Here is a 13350-nt window from a genome sequence, read left to right as displayed (position 1 = left end):
ACGTAGGTTGAACTAAGCCACTCTTGATCAGTCTAGTCTGCACCATCTACCCTATACGCGCTTGATACGTGCTTCTTTGCACTGATTCTCTCTCCAAGAGCCATAAGGTCTTCAAGTCGTGAGAGGCACGAATGACATGCATCGTCACGAATTGTCCACCTGTTACAAACGATAAGAAAGACTTTTTCATTAACAGGGTGAGAAGGATTGAGTATTGACTAGCAATGGCGTTACTAGACCCAGCGATGGCGTTAGAGGGTGAGCATCATTGCGGGGAAAGATCACGTGCTAGGCACCCCGCCAAGAATGGTTGCTCCGGCCGAGAGATGACCATTACAAATGTTCATGACATCTCAAAACCATTATGGATGGACGGAACGGTCTAGCTAAAACAATGAATATAAAATTGAGGTAGATCCCACCAATAATTCGTTATAGTTAACTATTATAAGTTAACCTGTGTTGTGCTAGAATCTATTTAACTTGAGAGCGTGTTCCCTCCAATCTCCGTTTTCTAGCTGCTAAACCTAGTTAGGTGGTCATCTGAATTCTGCTTCAAAAACGGAATCGGAAACGTTTTAGTGTTCAAACAACGTCCGTTTTCCGGTCACAAAACATAGCTTAGTTTGTTGGCGTTCTACTAGTAAAAGAGCGCTATCTCGTGTTTAGTCAACATATATCTCCTCCTCTCGAAGCGATACGGATGTCCATGCCCTAGCTAGAAATCCTAGACCTTAAACCAATTTTAAGACGTATACACCTTGTCATTACCTAGATAGTGCAAGATGTAACCCCCGTCATCTCATTCTAAGATACCTCGAAGGCCATTAATCATTCTTCAGCCACATAAGCATTGTGATTTCTGGGTTTAGCCCATGTTCAGTGTCTAAAAATGCTTCCCTTTTGTGCAGATGCCCCACATATGACCCATTTGAACTTAACAGAAGTATACGTTTTCGGTAAATCGTTCGTGTGTAAGATGGGAGTGTGATAATCTCGAATTCTAAATCGTATACCAGGGGGGGGGGATTTATAGTGCTTACGGCACGTATACAACATTTTGAGAAATTCTAGTAGAAGCCCTTACAAGGCTACGAAACTACGACTAAAATACCAGGCCTAAGTATAAGCATCATCTACTCTCCCCTTTTTATATCCTTAACTAATTACTCGGACATCCCCCATACGGATTTGCTTTCCTATGAGTGAAAATGCCTCCTAAAACTACGCTGCTCTTTGTACTTTTGGGGATATTCTCTGCATTTGTTAGCGCCAAAGCGACAGAATATAAGAAGGAAGGGACGAAGCAAGATGACAAACTACTGGACCTATCGTATGTTGGATATCACCAATCTGAAACACCGCTTCCGAGACAAGATCAACCCGTAGCTGATACCCTTCGCGCGAAAACGGGAGACCAAACACGATACATCCAGTCTGCACTAGATCACATATCCCAATCACGTGGTTGAGTTCTTGCTCTCGAAGCTGGTACTTCTCTACTGACTACCAGCTTAGCGATACCTAAACAGACAACATTACGAGGTCCAGCCGTTAGAAAAACCATACCGACTCGAAAATGTTTAGGGACTGGTTTTTTCAAAGTGGGGATTAAGAGAGGAAAGGGGGGAAGACACACCGGCTTAAAGGTTACCGACAAATACGTACCTGCTGAGACAAACATGGTACGCGTACCTGACGCAAATGAACTGGCAACTGGTATACATGTGTTCGTGAAGTGGAGCATGATAAAGTGTTGGATTAATGACGTGACAATGACTGCTCATACAAATGCACAGGGGTACCCATGGGACTTGACATGGCTGAAGGTATGCTGGTTGCTCCTGCAGCAAACACTTCTTGTTTGACCCAATTCACATAGCTTGGTCAACTTGCTCGATAGCCTTGAGGAATCCATGCCGTTCATGGCACTGAAATCGTTCTCGATGTGCCTTCAATCGATTGTATTTATGCATCGAACGGTACCCTGATCCCGATTCAGTTCACACTCTATGAACCATCTGTGTTTGATTCAGAGATTGGCATTGAGACTCTAAGCATGGCCATCAAGCCAGGCAGATATGCCTCAGCGTGAACCACATCTTTGTAGACCCAGAGGTGGAGGAGCTCTTTCTGAAGAGACTCTTTGACCATTTCTCCTACTTTATACGCGGGTAATGGAGGAACCACATGTGCTGCATTATCAACGAGCGAAACATTGAGCGCTTGCAAGGACTGCTGGAGCGTACCCATGTAACCGTGATTTGCGGTAGGGAGACAGATGCAAAGACAGGTTTCTTCCACCACTGTTGTTCGAGACTTACAGCTGGACTACCCATTACTTTTGTAAGAGCTATTAGGACCCGTCCTACCAGTGGTTTCAGCAACGCGGGAACTGACGGTGCGCACCATCAACGGAATGGTGACTCCCCAAGCACTCTATCTTTTTCCTCGGAACAACGGGGTAGTAAAGGGGAAAATGAACCAGAGTTTGTCTGAGGACGTGACGGTTCACAACTTCTTCTTCCACGCTGCAATTAGAGATGCACCGTTCTGAGGCGTGTGCGAGTCTGAGTACGGTGCATGCCATGGGCTGCACGGAGTGGACTGCTTCTAACACAAGAGCGCGGTCATGAAGCCACCCCAGTGAACGGAAAAGCTCATAGATCCCGCCTACGCAACCTACAGCGTAGATGATGTGAGCAAGTTGGGGCCTTCAAGACTATTCTTGGGTTCAAAAGGGGAGAAATGATTGATGACCTAAAGACTGGGGGTTTTAGCACTTGCCTATTTGAGTTAGGTTTCACCGCTGTCATTGTTGTCGCCGTGTTCAAGACCAGTATCTCATAGTCCAAGGGAACGCTACATCAATATTCCGAAGAGTCCTTCTGGTTTTGGTACGAAATGTCTACCGATAAACCTCATACAATGTAACTGATTAAAGGCTGTCAAGCCTTATCTGTCGCAGCATCGATATCTTCACATCTTCACAATTTCAACATTCAGGCCTCCTAGCCACAACGGCGCACTCACCTCATTACCCCATGTGCCAAAGTCGTACATTAGGTCGACCCTTTCATACGGGAACTGCAGCCCGGGTTTAGGAAAAAGAAAGGTCGCACGTCCGGCCTTGGCTTTCATACCTCGAAAAATCATGGTTTGAAGGTTACGGGACCATCCAGCCTTTGGATAAGAGGCGGCATGTTAAGAAACACGCGTTGCATATCGTCACTGTGCGGGGACATGGGCTCGTTGTAGCGTGCCAATAGGTCCTGCTACACAGCTGGGATGTTCACAAACCGACTCAGCGAGCCAGGCTAAGTAGTAGCTCAGAATGATCTATTCCGTGCAAGAATCTAAATCAGTATTGTCATGTTTCATCAGCTAAATAGACTCACATCAACCAACGCAATAGAAACCTCCGGTCTCGGCGCGACGAATGAGAGCATATAGCGCGACAACAAATCCCGTGGTACCTGTGCAAAAGTTAGCGTTGGAAAACAAAGATGTGGCGGGCTCGTCTGAGCCCATGACTTGGCCGAAGCCCATGGAAATACTGCAGCAAGCATCGCTAATTTGCTGCCACCTTCTACGGCATTCCTCCCATAGCGATTCTCTCTCACGTGGATGATCCCCCTTCCCCTACCATGCCTGCGAATCTCCTCAAACATGGCGTTGCGTCCAAAGCCATGCTGCTCCATGACGCCGAGACGATACCCATCTACCACCACATAAGCATCTTGAATGAGAATCTTCAGCCTCTCTCTATGGTCACGTTTAAGGTGAAGATGGCAATTCCACTTTCCCCAGTTGAGGCCATGATGTGCGGCTGAAAAACCCGTGATTTTCTGACAAGTAACACGGATAGCCGACCCGCCGAGTTCCGCAAGGGATCGATTGATTGATAGGCCGACGATGACGCGGGAGAAGACCGTGGCTTTGAGGCCGGCGGGTAGCCTCTCGGCTGACGACGGTTTTGAAGCGTCTCCGGGCTACCAAGATCCAGCGAGGTCGTTGGGCTCACCCAGGTCGGCTCGCGGATGAACATCGACAGATGAGCTGCCTGTCTTGAAGTCCCGAGCTAGCGCATCTTCGTCTTCTTACATGTACATACTTTGGAATTGTTCTACATGCGATGTCTAGTTGGCGAAGCGAAGCAGAGAACTCTCTTGTCAACGCCATACTAGCCTGATGATGGAAGTGCGCTACATCTTTGCCGCAGAATTATGCGCTGCAGTAACAAACTGATAGAACTTGCTAGCTTTGGTTGCATGAGATGGGTGTTGAACCAAAGTCTAGGCCATGTAGCATACATGAAGCTGTGCAGCGCGATTGGTATCGTAGAGGACGATTTTTCGCGCTGCCTGCCAAGTAAAAGCCCAGTGAGACCACTGGTCACGAACTGAGAGTGGAACATAACGGCCAACATCATACTGGTGTGACCGTTGGTCGCATTCAATATCTCATCCAAACAAATAGACAGAAACACATGGAAAGACCAGCTCGCCATACAGACTTTGCAGGAATGTGATCGAAGCTTTCCTGGCCACGCCTCGTTCGTCAAATACAAATCCCCACTGGGCGCTGACATCTCTTGGTGGCATTCCTGGGAAAGAATTGGGATTGCCATCATTTGGGAGGGGAACAAGGTTTCCGTCAATAATACTGCAACAAAGCACTAATACTAGCCAACTTTACCTGTGTATCAAATGAGAAATGTGGTCGAAGTGATCACTACGAGAGGTATCCCGCTGAACTTCCGACCAACGAAATTCTGCAAACAGCGATGAGGAACCGTGCCATCATCGATATGGACAAGTCCAGCATCGAGAAGGCACTTCATCGAATGCAATCTATATACAAAGTGCAGTACAAAACCTTCATCGCCAATGTCACGATTCAGGTGGCTGAAAGGCACCTTATTCAAGGTCGCGGGAAATTGTTTTTTACTGCTTGAGATTGTCAAGACGGATCGAGGGGTAGAGGTTGCCGCCTCGGAACAATGGTCGACGCAGAAAGCATGACTTTACGATCGGGCCGTGTTCAGATGTTAGGAGAAGGCCGTCAAATTTTCTATCAACTAATTTGTTCACCGTGGGCATACTCTTTTGAGTCATTGTAGCCTAATTGACTATTTGACAGGGCTGATTCTAGTATAGTAGTGAGGCGGATAAAATCTAGTCATGTTTTGTAGCTACAAACCCTCCATTATCCGAAGATCACGGTATTCCCGGGTCTGCTTTTCAAACGGAATTTACTAGTTTAGGTTAGCTGCTAGAAATCAAAGACGGAGATTAACAGACCCGAGGATGGTTAGGCAAGCTTCCTCATATTCTAAGCTAGAGAAATGCAGGGAGTATAACGTTATACCGTAAGTAGCAATACAGTGCGCCCATATATAGGCTATACACATCTTTCAGTCAGTCCTCGTGACGCAGCGCGCGGTAGCGACTGAAACCGCCGACACGGTCACGGTGGCAGCTAACGCCATTCGCCTCTTTGAGGCATGTGTTAGTACGTTGTGAGACCAGGGGCCTGCAAATTCCCCTGAGTCGGCCTCGTCCGCGACTCAAGTTCTGATGATGGCTGTCACCGAGGTCCCCTCATGCTCTCGCTCTTTTCTGTCCCGAATAATCTTTTGCGCGCCGTTTAACTGATGGACGATACTGTACCTGGGACGGGGCATCCCGGCGAAGCATATTGGAGAAGACTGGCCGGGAAACCGTGCACGAAACAGAGAGGCTTGGCTATCCATGCATGGGTGATCCCAGCTTCTTTGGTAGTACTATCCAATCATCCAATCACATCACCATGTGCACGTTGGTTCAAGAACACCAAACTCCTTGGGAGCACGACGGATGGTGGGGCAGTTTCTATATTGAGACTGTCGCCGTTTTATATGCTGCTACCACGCGACACCGGACCAGATCCGCGCCATCGCACAGTTTCCTTTACAAAATACAACGAATAGCAATTGCCAAGTCTATACAATAGCCCCCTAGTAGCTGTCACCAAGTCTCTACCATAATCCTCTGATAGCCGTCCATCCATCGAAAGCCGTGGCCGACTCAAGCCGACGACTATTTACTGCTTGTAGCAAGAGGTACGGAACTGAGCGTTCCAGCCACTGACAGTACTGTACTTTCCATTGGCGTTGCAGGCAGTGCCGACCTCAAGAGGATTGTGAGGATTAGTCGCACCATCGGCGCGGTGGGCGTTAGTGCACCAGCGCTGGCAGTCGAGGTTGCCAATCGAGGGATCCTAATCCTCAATTAGCATTCTACATGTATATTTCACCCTGCTTCGTTCCGGAGGGATTGCTCACCGAGTAGACGCAGCAGTGCGAGCCATCTTGGAAGAGGCACTGGCAGAACTGAGCAGCCTGGGTAGTGATGGCGCTGGCGATCAGCAGAGTGGCGAGAGAGAAGATGCGGACCATTTTGGCGGTGGTGGCAAGTCTTGAGTAGGTAGTAGAAGATTGTAGAGTTGAATGTGGTCAGGTAAGAGAGTCCCGGTGCTGTACAGTGAGCTGGATGTCGTTACAAAGAGCGAGTGATGCTCTGATATTTATACGTGTGTAGATGACGCAGTGTGCCATCAACTTTCTATAACCCATCTAGCCTGGCTAGAGGTAGAAGAGAGTGGTTGAATGGCATGACTTACAACCCCCCTCCCTGTCAACGGTCTTTAGCGCCTGCTCCTTGCAAGTGTCACGCACACCGCTTTCATTTAGAAAGTCCGTCCCTGTGATTCTAGAAAACCGTTAGCCTTGATAGCCAGCATGGAACAAGAGCCTAAACAAGCTAGGCGCGCCACCACCCCCTCTAGCAAGACTGCCTCAATTAAATCTCCGAAAAGTATGATCGATACAGGCTAGTAACGTAGAATCATCGGGTAGATGTACACAGTAAAGAAGATAGACCAAAGTATAATGAAAATAACACAAATCTACTTTTCTTCCATGCAGTAGTGTGAACTTTATCGTTTCCATATGAAATTCAATCGGAGAAGAGAAACTTCGAACAAAAGTCCTTTGAGATCGGGTGCATACTAAGAGATGCCAATGAGCACCTACAGATTCTGACAGTGGCTATGCATGTCTGCCACCTGTTAAATTCAAGGAGCCGTCACAGATGTCTGGCCAAGTAGTGTTTCGATTGCTTTGGATTATGTAGTTGAGTCAGCCTAGCTCCGTACTGTCACTTTAGATCAACGGGTATCTGCATGTGTCTATGTGTTTTACGGATATCCCCTCATTAGCAATCATGAAATGCTAGAGGCACAGGCAAAGGTATTGTGGGTAGAGAACTATAGCACGTCGATGACAAGGGATCGCGAAGAAGCCAACACAGAGGGAGTAAGGAATAGGAGGGAGCGCCCTTCTTTTCCAGCCGCTATTCGAGATATCGCTAGTCAAATGACCAACACCCTCACATATGATATTTTTGCCTGAATCCATCGAAGATCCTGTTTGACAATCTCCTTCTTATTCGGTCCATTCCTCGGTCTAATAATCCATGCGCTGTTTTGAGTAGCTCGGGTTCAGTTGAAGTTTATGGCATGAAGACACGCGTAGGAATGTGCTTCGTACCATTGTTACAGCGATTCATGTCCATGTTGGCTTGTGCACCACCTCGCCGATGGGATCGGCGCTACGACCTCTCTTCTATTCAGCTAACTCAAAGATTTCATTTGCAATTCATGGACAGGCATGAGCTTGCCTTCTATATAACGCTACGTAAATCCACTTCCAACCAAATACACGAATACAGTACCTTCATCACTCTCGTTAAAATTTCATCTCAGTAACTACAAGTTTTACAAACCTCCTAATCCCACTCAACGACTCATCAATCTCCAACTACAACAAAATGGTCCGACTATCAATCTTCGCTGTTATCTTCGCCGCCGTTACTTCTGTCGCCGCCGACGGATTCTGTCAATGCCTCTTCCCGGACGGCTCCCACTGCTGCGTTGTTGTAAGTCGATGATAGCCCGAGCAAAACTAAATAGGACATGCAAGGGACCGAATCTAATAATGTGCTAGGAATACGGCATCAGGAAAGCATGCGTGGAGCTTTGCAAAGATAATGGAAACTCGGACAAGATGTGTAATGCTGGCGGCAAGTACTCGGACGTCAGCACGTGGAACGGAATGTGGCGCCGCAGCTGCAAGTACTCGTACCTCTAGGTACTACAAAGAATGCCGCTAGGGGTGCCTTGCGCAGCTCCGCCCAAGCAACTCATGTCCTTGCACTATGGCGAACAAGATTTCTTTCTCTTAATTTTTCTCGGTCCTCAGGATCCTTGGGATCTTGCTGGGAAATTCGCATGTACATAGATCACGTATCCACAGACTGGTAGATACACGAAATAGAGGCATGGCAGTCAATGAAGCCATCTTACATACCTTACTCTCCAACTCGAACCATGAACTAGCCCTGCATAAATAGTGATATCGAGGGCCCGCAAAGAATGGATGTAGATGTACAAGTAGCTGTACTGTGTCCTGGCTTGATACTGAAAATCTCCTTCACTTGTATTACTCAAAGCAAACATGCCGCCGGTGTAACTTGAAGTACGTGCGTGTTGAAATCGCCTAGGCCGTCATTTTCCGTGCGAGAAACAACTCAAATCTGCCTTGTCTGTAAACTTGATGAATATATTGAACCTTGCAAATGACTCCAGAGTCTTTTGTTTCCCTCGATCTTGACCTCCCTCGCCCTATCATATTCGTCGCAATAGTCTAATTACTTGGTGCTTTCCTCGTTTGCGCACTGTCAAGGAGTGGGTGTAGGCTACGCTGCCCCCAGTACTCTCGTGGCGCTCATGCAGGAAGGTTGCATCGTAGCCTCACTTTTGCTACAAGAACGGTCACCGTCTTAAACTATCACTATTCAGGACCACTCTAGCGGTACTCAGTAGTGGCCGCCTGACCGCACTAGTCCCCGCCACCGCTGGGGTAAGTAGTGGCGTCACCGTGCGCTCCTTACCTTAATAGTGTGTGGTTGATACCACAGTACCTAGTGGCTTAGAGATGACTCTTCCATACAGGCCATGCATGTGCACTTAGATTGCGTGGCGCACTGCCTAAAATTTGCGTCCTGCGAGCACGGATACATGCAGCATAGAAGATATCCAGAGCTATTTGTGCCACTAGTGTTCTCGCCGTTTCATTCTATCTAAGTTCCTGGGAGCTTAACTTTAATTGACCCTAGTCGAGAGTGTGGCTGATTCAAACTCCACTCTGAACCCTTGTCAAGTATACCTGACCTATTTGCTATCTTCATCTAAACTGATTCGTGTCGATATTTTCGTCATTACAGACGTTGACCGAAACTCTGCCGTGAAAATTCGACGACCGCCTTGTCGAATTAGGACAGCAAGGAGCTTTTCCAAATAAACACAAGCGCATTGTTACGGACTCCGTGAGCCTCATCACAGAGATTCAATGTGACTTGCGCACGTTCCCCCCCCATAGAATGCTTCGTGAATTCGCGCAGATATGTCTTTTGACTCGTGTTGTATGGTCTTTCAATCTGCCAGGCTTTATAAAGATGGTGATGTCTTTAACTGCTCTACGAAAACATCCACTCATCAGCCACCATCTCATCACTTATCATCACACAATCCCACAATCTAATTCAACAGCATAGTCCTCATCAACGTTCAACATGGTCCGTCTTCTCACAATTGTTGCCGTTCTCTTTGCTGGCGCAAGCAGTGTTGCTGCTTCGTACTGCCAATGCCTCTACCCAGACGGCAGCCACTGCTGCGTTATCGTAAGTCATCATGCATTACTTCACACTCACGCTTGCCTTGCTGACCATGGTTGTGTTTCTAGGACAACGAAGCCAATGATTGCACGAGAATGTGCATGAGGGCGTCTCAGGACCATACAACCGCCGGAGAGTGCAAGGCCAACGGCAAATTCTCCAATGTCAGCAGCTGGAACGCTCAGCACCGCACGCAGTGCGAGCCACCCTTCATTTACTAAATTCCGCACCGTGTTCGCGCCATGGGCAAAGATGCTGCGAAAGCGTCTTCTATGTGTAGATTCATTGCAGGAAGACGTGCAACAGACCTTTGCAGGTCATCAGGGGAATGTCGACAATCGCTACTTTGTAGAGGTTTTGCTCGGTATGTTACAAGAGCATGTTGTGATGGAACAGCTCATGATTAGGATACGGATATTTATTGGGAATTCTTTGTAGAGCAGATAGACTACCTTCTTCATTTGATACAATACAGTAATTGGACTTCAGCTATGTCGTACCAGCTCAATTGCGGGACGCATCTTGATCTGTTCAGTCCGGTGTTGCATCCTAATACCATATACGCAGTCTTATAGTCCTTTGATGATCATTAACTCATGCATAAGACCGACGATACTCTAAGCATGCACCTCGGTTAAGATCGCCTAACCAACACATCACAATGGCGACAGGCATTTCCTGCCGAACAATCCAGAGTACACTCACTTTATAGAACTGCGAACAGGTTTTTCTTTGGCACTTTAGAGTTACTATGATGCAGAACCACATCCATGCCTGCTTCAAAGGATGTGAGCCTAGGAGCACTGTATCATTGAGCGAAACCAGAGACTTTATCTGTAAGTCGGTGGCCAGTCTCCGAGTTCCCAGAAAACAGGCAGAAATGGGGATGGGTTGGGAGGGTTGAGGACCGTATTACAGAGAGCGCACAGTCGAGTGGGAGCGCGCTCGCTTGGTGCACGCTTGATGCACATGACCCTCCCTCCTTGCAAAACTCCCCAAACGACAGCATAAGTAGTACTAGTACTTAAGTCCCCGGTCCCAAAGACATAGTACAGGTAATAACGCGGAACCATACAATATTCACAAGACACGTGCGCGCAGGCTTCGGCCAAGCATGTACCGAGCAACCGTCGCATGTCATGTTTCTTGGTCTACCGTGTTCTTTTAATCTATTGCGTTGGTGGTCGCGTCGCGTGCACCCTTGCCGGTTAATATGGAAAGCGGCTTGGTGAGGCGGAATAGCCCAACGTCATGGGGACACTTTTGTTCGGTCTTAATTGTGGGCGGGAAGAGGACAGAATGGCAATAACTCGCAAGACGTATGGATTCTTACCGTATAAGATGGTGCGGGTTTGGAGAGTCACTCTGGACAAGTAAACACTTTTCAACGTCTCTTTTTTTGGATTTTATTTTAGAGTTTGATTTCGCGGAAGCAGTCCATCGTTGACGTCGGGTAAGTATCTGTACACTTTGCTTGCTCAGAAAAGCACAAGCAGAGAACAGCCACACGTCAAGTCTATCAAAAGGATCAAACGACAGAAAAAATGCGCTTCTTCCTCCTCCCCCTCCCCCTCCTCTCTCCTCTGCTCCTCTCCACCTCCGCGTCCGCCTCTTCAGACTCCACCCCACCCGCCGACGAGCCCACCCCCGTCGGCGCTCTCTGGACCGCCAAATGGAACGACACGACCCTCGCCCCTTACACCCAACACTGCCGCTCGCAATCCAGCTACACTGCGAAAATCTACAAACTCAACGAACTCTACCCAGATCTCGCCGAGCAAGCCCCCCAACTCAAAGTCTTCTACAACAAGCAACTCTACGCGGGCTCCTGGGACGGCATCGACGTCCACGGCGTCGGCCGCGAGCTCATCGCCATGCACATGACCGATGTACCCTACAAAGTGCGCGAGTGGCTGAAGAAAGAAAGTCTGCAGCGCCACTTTAGTGTGCAGGATGACTTGGTGTTTTTTGCCCCAGGCGCCATTTATCCTTTGCTTCCGCTGTGGGTGGACGATGCCGAAGAGGAGCAAGGCAAGGAATGCGAGGGCGTCTTTGAGGGCCTGGAGAGGTACAGCAATGAGCCGGGGGATGGCAAGGTGATTGGCAAGGTTGGGCATGAGAGCTTGGGGGATAAGGAGGTTAGGTTTACGGTTGAAGCCATGATGGTGAGGACGAGGGAGGCAAGGGATGAGTTGTAAATGAGGTTTGGTTTGCTATGGCAAGAAGTTACGCTTTTCATTATTTTTCGTAATTGTATGGAAACATGGAGTTTGGGCGGTTATTTGGTAAGGATATGATGGGTTGAACAATGTTAGCAGTGCCGCATCTTGTAGTCAAGAAAAAGGAAGAGGCCAATGTCAAACTGCTTCGTCACGACTGCCGTCACGTCTTGCCTGCTCCTTCTCAACAGCCGCAATCTCCCTTTGATGCCTCCTCCGCACAATGCCCAGCATGATGGTGTTGTAGACCAAGAACAGCGCAGCAGCAACGACACTACATGCCGCCGTGACCACAATTGTCACACGAGCAGTAACACTGTACTGCCCATCTTGCGCAGAATACACATTTACAATCGTAGATATGAGACCCGCAATGCTATTAAGCAGCGCAGGCAGGAAAATCCTATGAATAACCCACACATAGTTCTTGCGATGTTGCCACCATAGCCACAGACACCCTACGACTCCAATGCCACATGCAAAGGCCGCGACGTACAGCAGAGGAATGTTGCGCACTGTTCTCAGAGCCGCGGCGCCGAACCCGTTGTCCCCAGGCTTTGAGTCGGCGCGCTGGAGTTTGGTAAAGGTCGCGGGGAAGACAATGTAGCCGGCTAGTAGGAGCCAGACGAACCCTGAACAGAGCAGGTTGTGCAGTGGGGAGACGGAGTCGAGGCCGAGGAGCATGTCGATGTAGCGTGTGCGTGCCGTGGTGCGGCGGCGCTCAAGACCCGGTCTTTGAGGGCGTGGATTGATTGGTACTGAGTCTGCAGTTTGCCCATGTTGGCGCAGTGGCCGCGCTGGGTGGGCTATACGTGTTGAAGGTGTACGACTCGGTGGTGGTTTGGTAGGGATACAAGAGCCTGCTGAGCCGCTGTCATTTCTTCCCCTCTCTTTCTTGTTGCTGGGCGTGTAACGATTGGTCACTGACTCTGATACAGAGGATGGCATTGCTGTATCGCTTGTTGGCTTCGAGGAAGATAGTACTATTGGAAATCTTTACGACAATAACTAATATTGGAGATGGCTGCAGTGGCCAGGGGGCAGACTTCACTCGATATGTGGGGTTTCAAAGGGTACTCATTGTGCGGATATATGTCGTAAACGTACCGCTCTTCACTATCTCTCCAGACGCCTTATGCCGTCACTAGTCTACCAGGCCTTGCGCAGGTACGCAAAACCGGTTCCTAGCGCATGCCCACATCGCGCTGCAGGGCTTTGGTCTCACTGATAACGGCCTCTAGCCGGGTTCTGGACTACGCCATTGCTTGTTTGCGATAGGATTTGCAGACGTCGATGTGTGGTGGATGGTGGTTGGCAGGTGTCGTGGGCTTGGTGGAGAAAGAGGGCTGTCAGGG

General features: G+C 48.6%; 7 protein-coding genes across 7 annotated transcripts; 4 read left to right on the top strand and 3 right to left on the bottom strand.

Moving 5' to 3' along the window:
• Nucleotides 1–1211: 1211 nt before the first annotated feature.
• COCMIDRAFT_29759 (uncharacterized protein) lies at nucleotides 1212–2095 on the top strand (the record flags this gene model as incomplete). The annotated part of the gene is made up of 4 exons (XM_007693814.1): nucleotides 1212–1333; nucleotides 1514–1685; nucleotides 1800–1829; nucleotides 2003–2095. The coding sequence occupies 4 exons, from the start codon at nucleotides 1212–1214 to the stop codon at nucleotides 2093–2095; spliced, it is 417 nt and encodes a 138-aa protein (XP_007692004.1).
• A 1234-nt stretch (nucleotides 2096–3329) lies between these two features.
• On the bottom strand, nucleotides 3330–4182 carry COCMIDRAFT_29758 (uncharacterized protein; the record flags this gene model as incomplete). The annotated part of the gene is made up of 4 exons (XM_007693813.1): nucleotides 3330–3356; nucleotides 3399–3992; nucleotides 4025–4067; nucleotides 4115–4182. The coding sequence occupies 4 exons, from the start codon at nucleotides 4180–4182 to the stop codon at nucleotides 3330–3332; spliced, it is 732 nt and encodes a 243-aa protein (XP_007692003.1).
• Nucleotides 4183–6084: 1902 nt separating this feature from the next.
• COCMIDRAFT_106069 (uncharacterized protein) lies at nucleotides 6085–6439 on the bottom strand (the record flags this gene model as incomplete). Its single annotated transcript, XM_007693824.1, has 2 exons — nucleotides 6085–6261; nucleotides 6326–6439. 2 exons carry the CDS (start codon nucleotides 6437–6439, stop codon nucleotides 6085–6087), a joined length of 291 nt encoding a protein of 96 aa, XP_007692014.1.
• Nucleotides 6440–7871: 1432 nt separating this feature from the next.
• On the top strand, nucleotides 7872–8191 carry COCMIDRAFT_106100 (uncharacterized protein; the record flags this gene model as incomplete). The annotated part of the gene is made up of 2 exons (XM_007693823.1): nucleotides 7872–7979; nucleotides 8048–8191. 2 exons carry the CDS (start codon nucleotides 7872–7874, stop codon nucleotides 8189–8191), a joined length of 252 nt encoding a protein of 83 aa, XP_007692013.1.
• A 1483-nt stretch (nucleotides 8192–9674) lies between these two features.
• On the top strand, nucleotides 9675–9997 carry COCMIDRAFT_106105 (uncharacterized protein; the record flags this gene model as incomplete). The annotated part of the gene is made up of 2 exons (XM_007693822.1): nucleotides 9675–9782; nucleotides 9845–9997. 2 exons carry the CDS (start codon nucleotides 9675–9677, stop codon nucleotides 9995–9997), a joined length of 261 nt encoding a protein of 86 aa, XP_007692012.1.
• A 1323-nt stretch (nucleotides 9998–11320) lies between these two features.
• COCMIDRAFT_106088 (uncharacterized protein) lies at nucleotides 11321–11974 on the top strand (the record flags this gene model as incomplete). Its single annotated transcript, XM_007693821.1, has 1 exon — nucleotides 11321–11974. The coding sequence occupies one exon, from the start codon at nucleotides 11321–11323 to the stop codon at nucleotides 11972–11974; it is 654 nt and encodes a 217-aa protein (XP_007692011.1).
• A 171-nt stretch (nucleotides 11975–12145) lies between these two features.
• Nucleotides 12146–12835, bottom strand: COCMIDRAFT_63948 (uncharacterized protein; the record flags this gene model as incomplete). Its single annotated transcript, XM_007693820.1, has 1 exon — nucleotides 12146–12835. A coding segment is annotated over one exon (690 nt), but the record flags the coding sequence as incomplete, so codon positions are not given.
• Between the last annotated feature and the right edge of the window lie 515 nt (nucleotides 12836–13350).

Source organism: Bipolaris oryzae, assembly GCF_000523455.1.
Source record: "Bipolaris oryzae ATCC 44560 unplaced genomic scaffold scaffold_183, whole genome shotgun sequence".
Taxonomy (NCBI): domain Eukaryota; kingdom Fungi; phylum Ascomycota; class Dothideomycetes; order Pleosporales; family Pleosporaceae; genus Bipolaris; species Bipolaris oryzae.
This window is presented reverse-complemented; position numbering and strand designations above follow the sequence as displayed.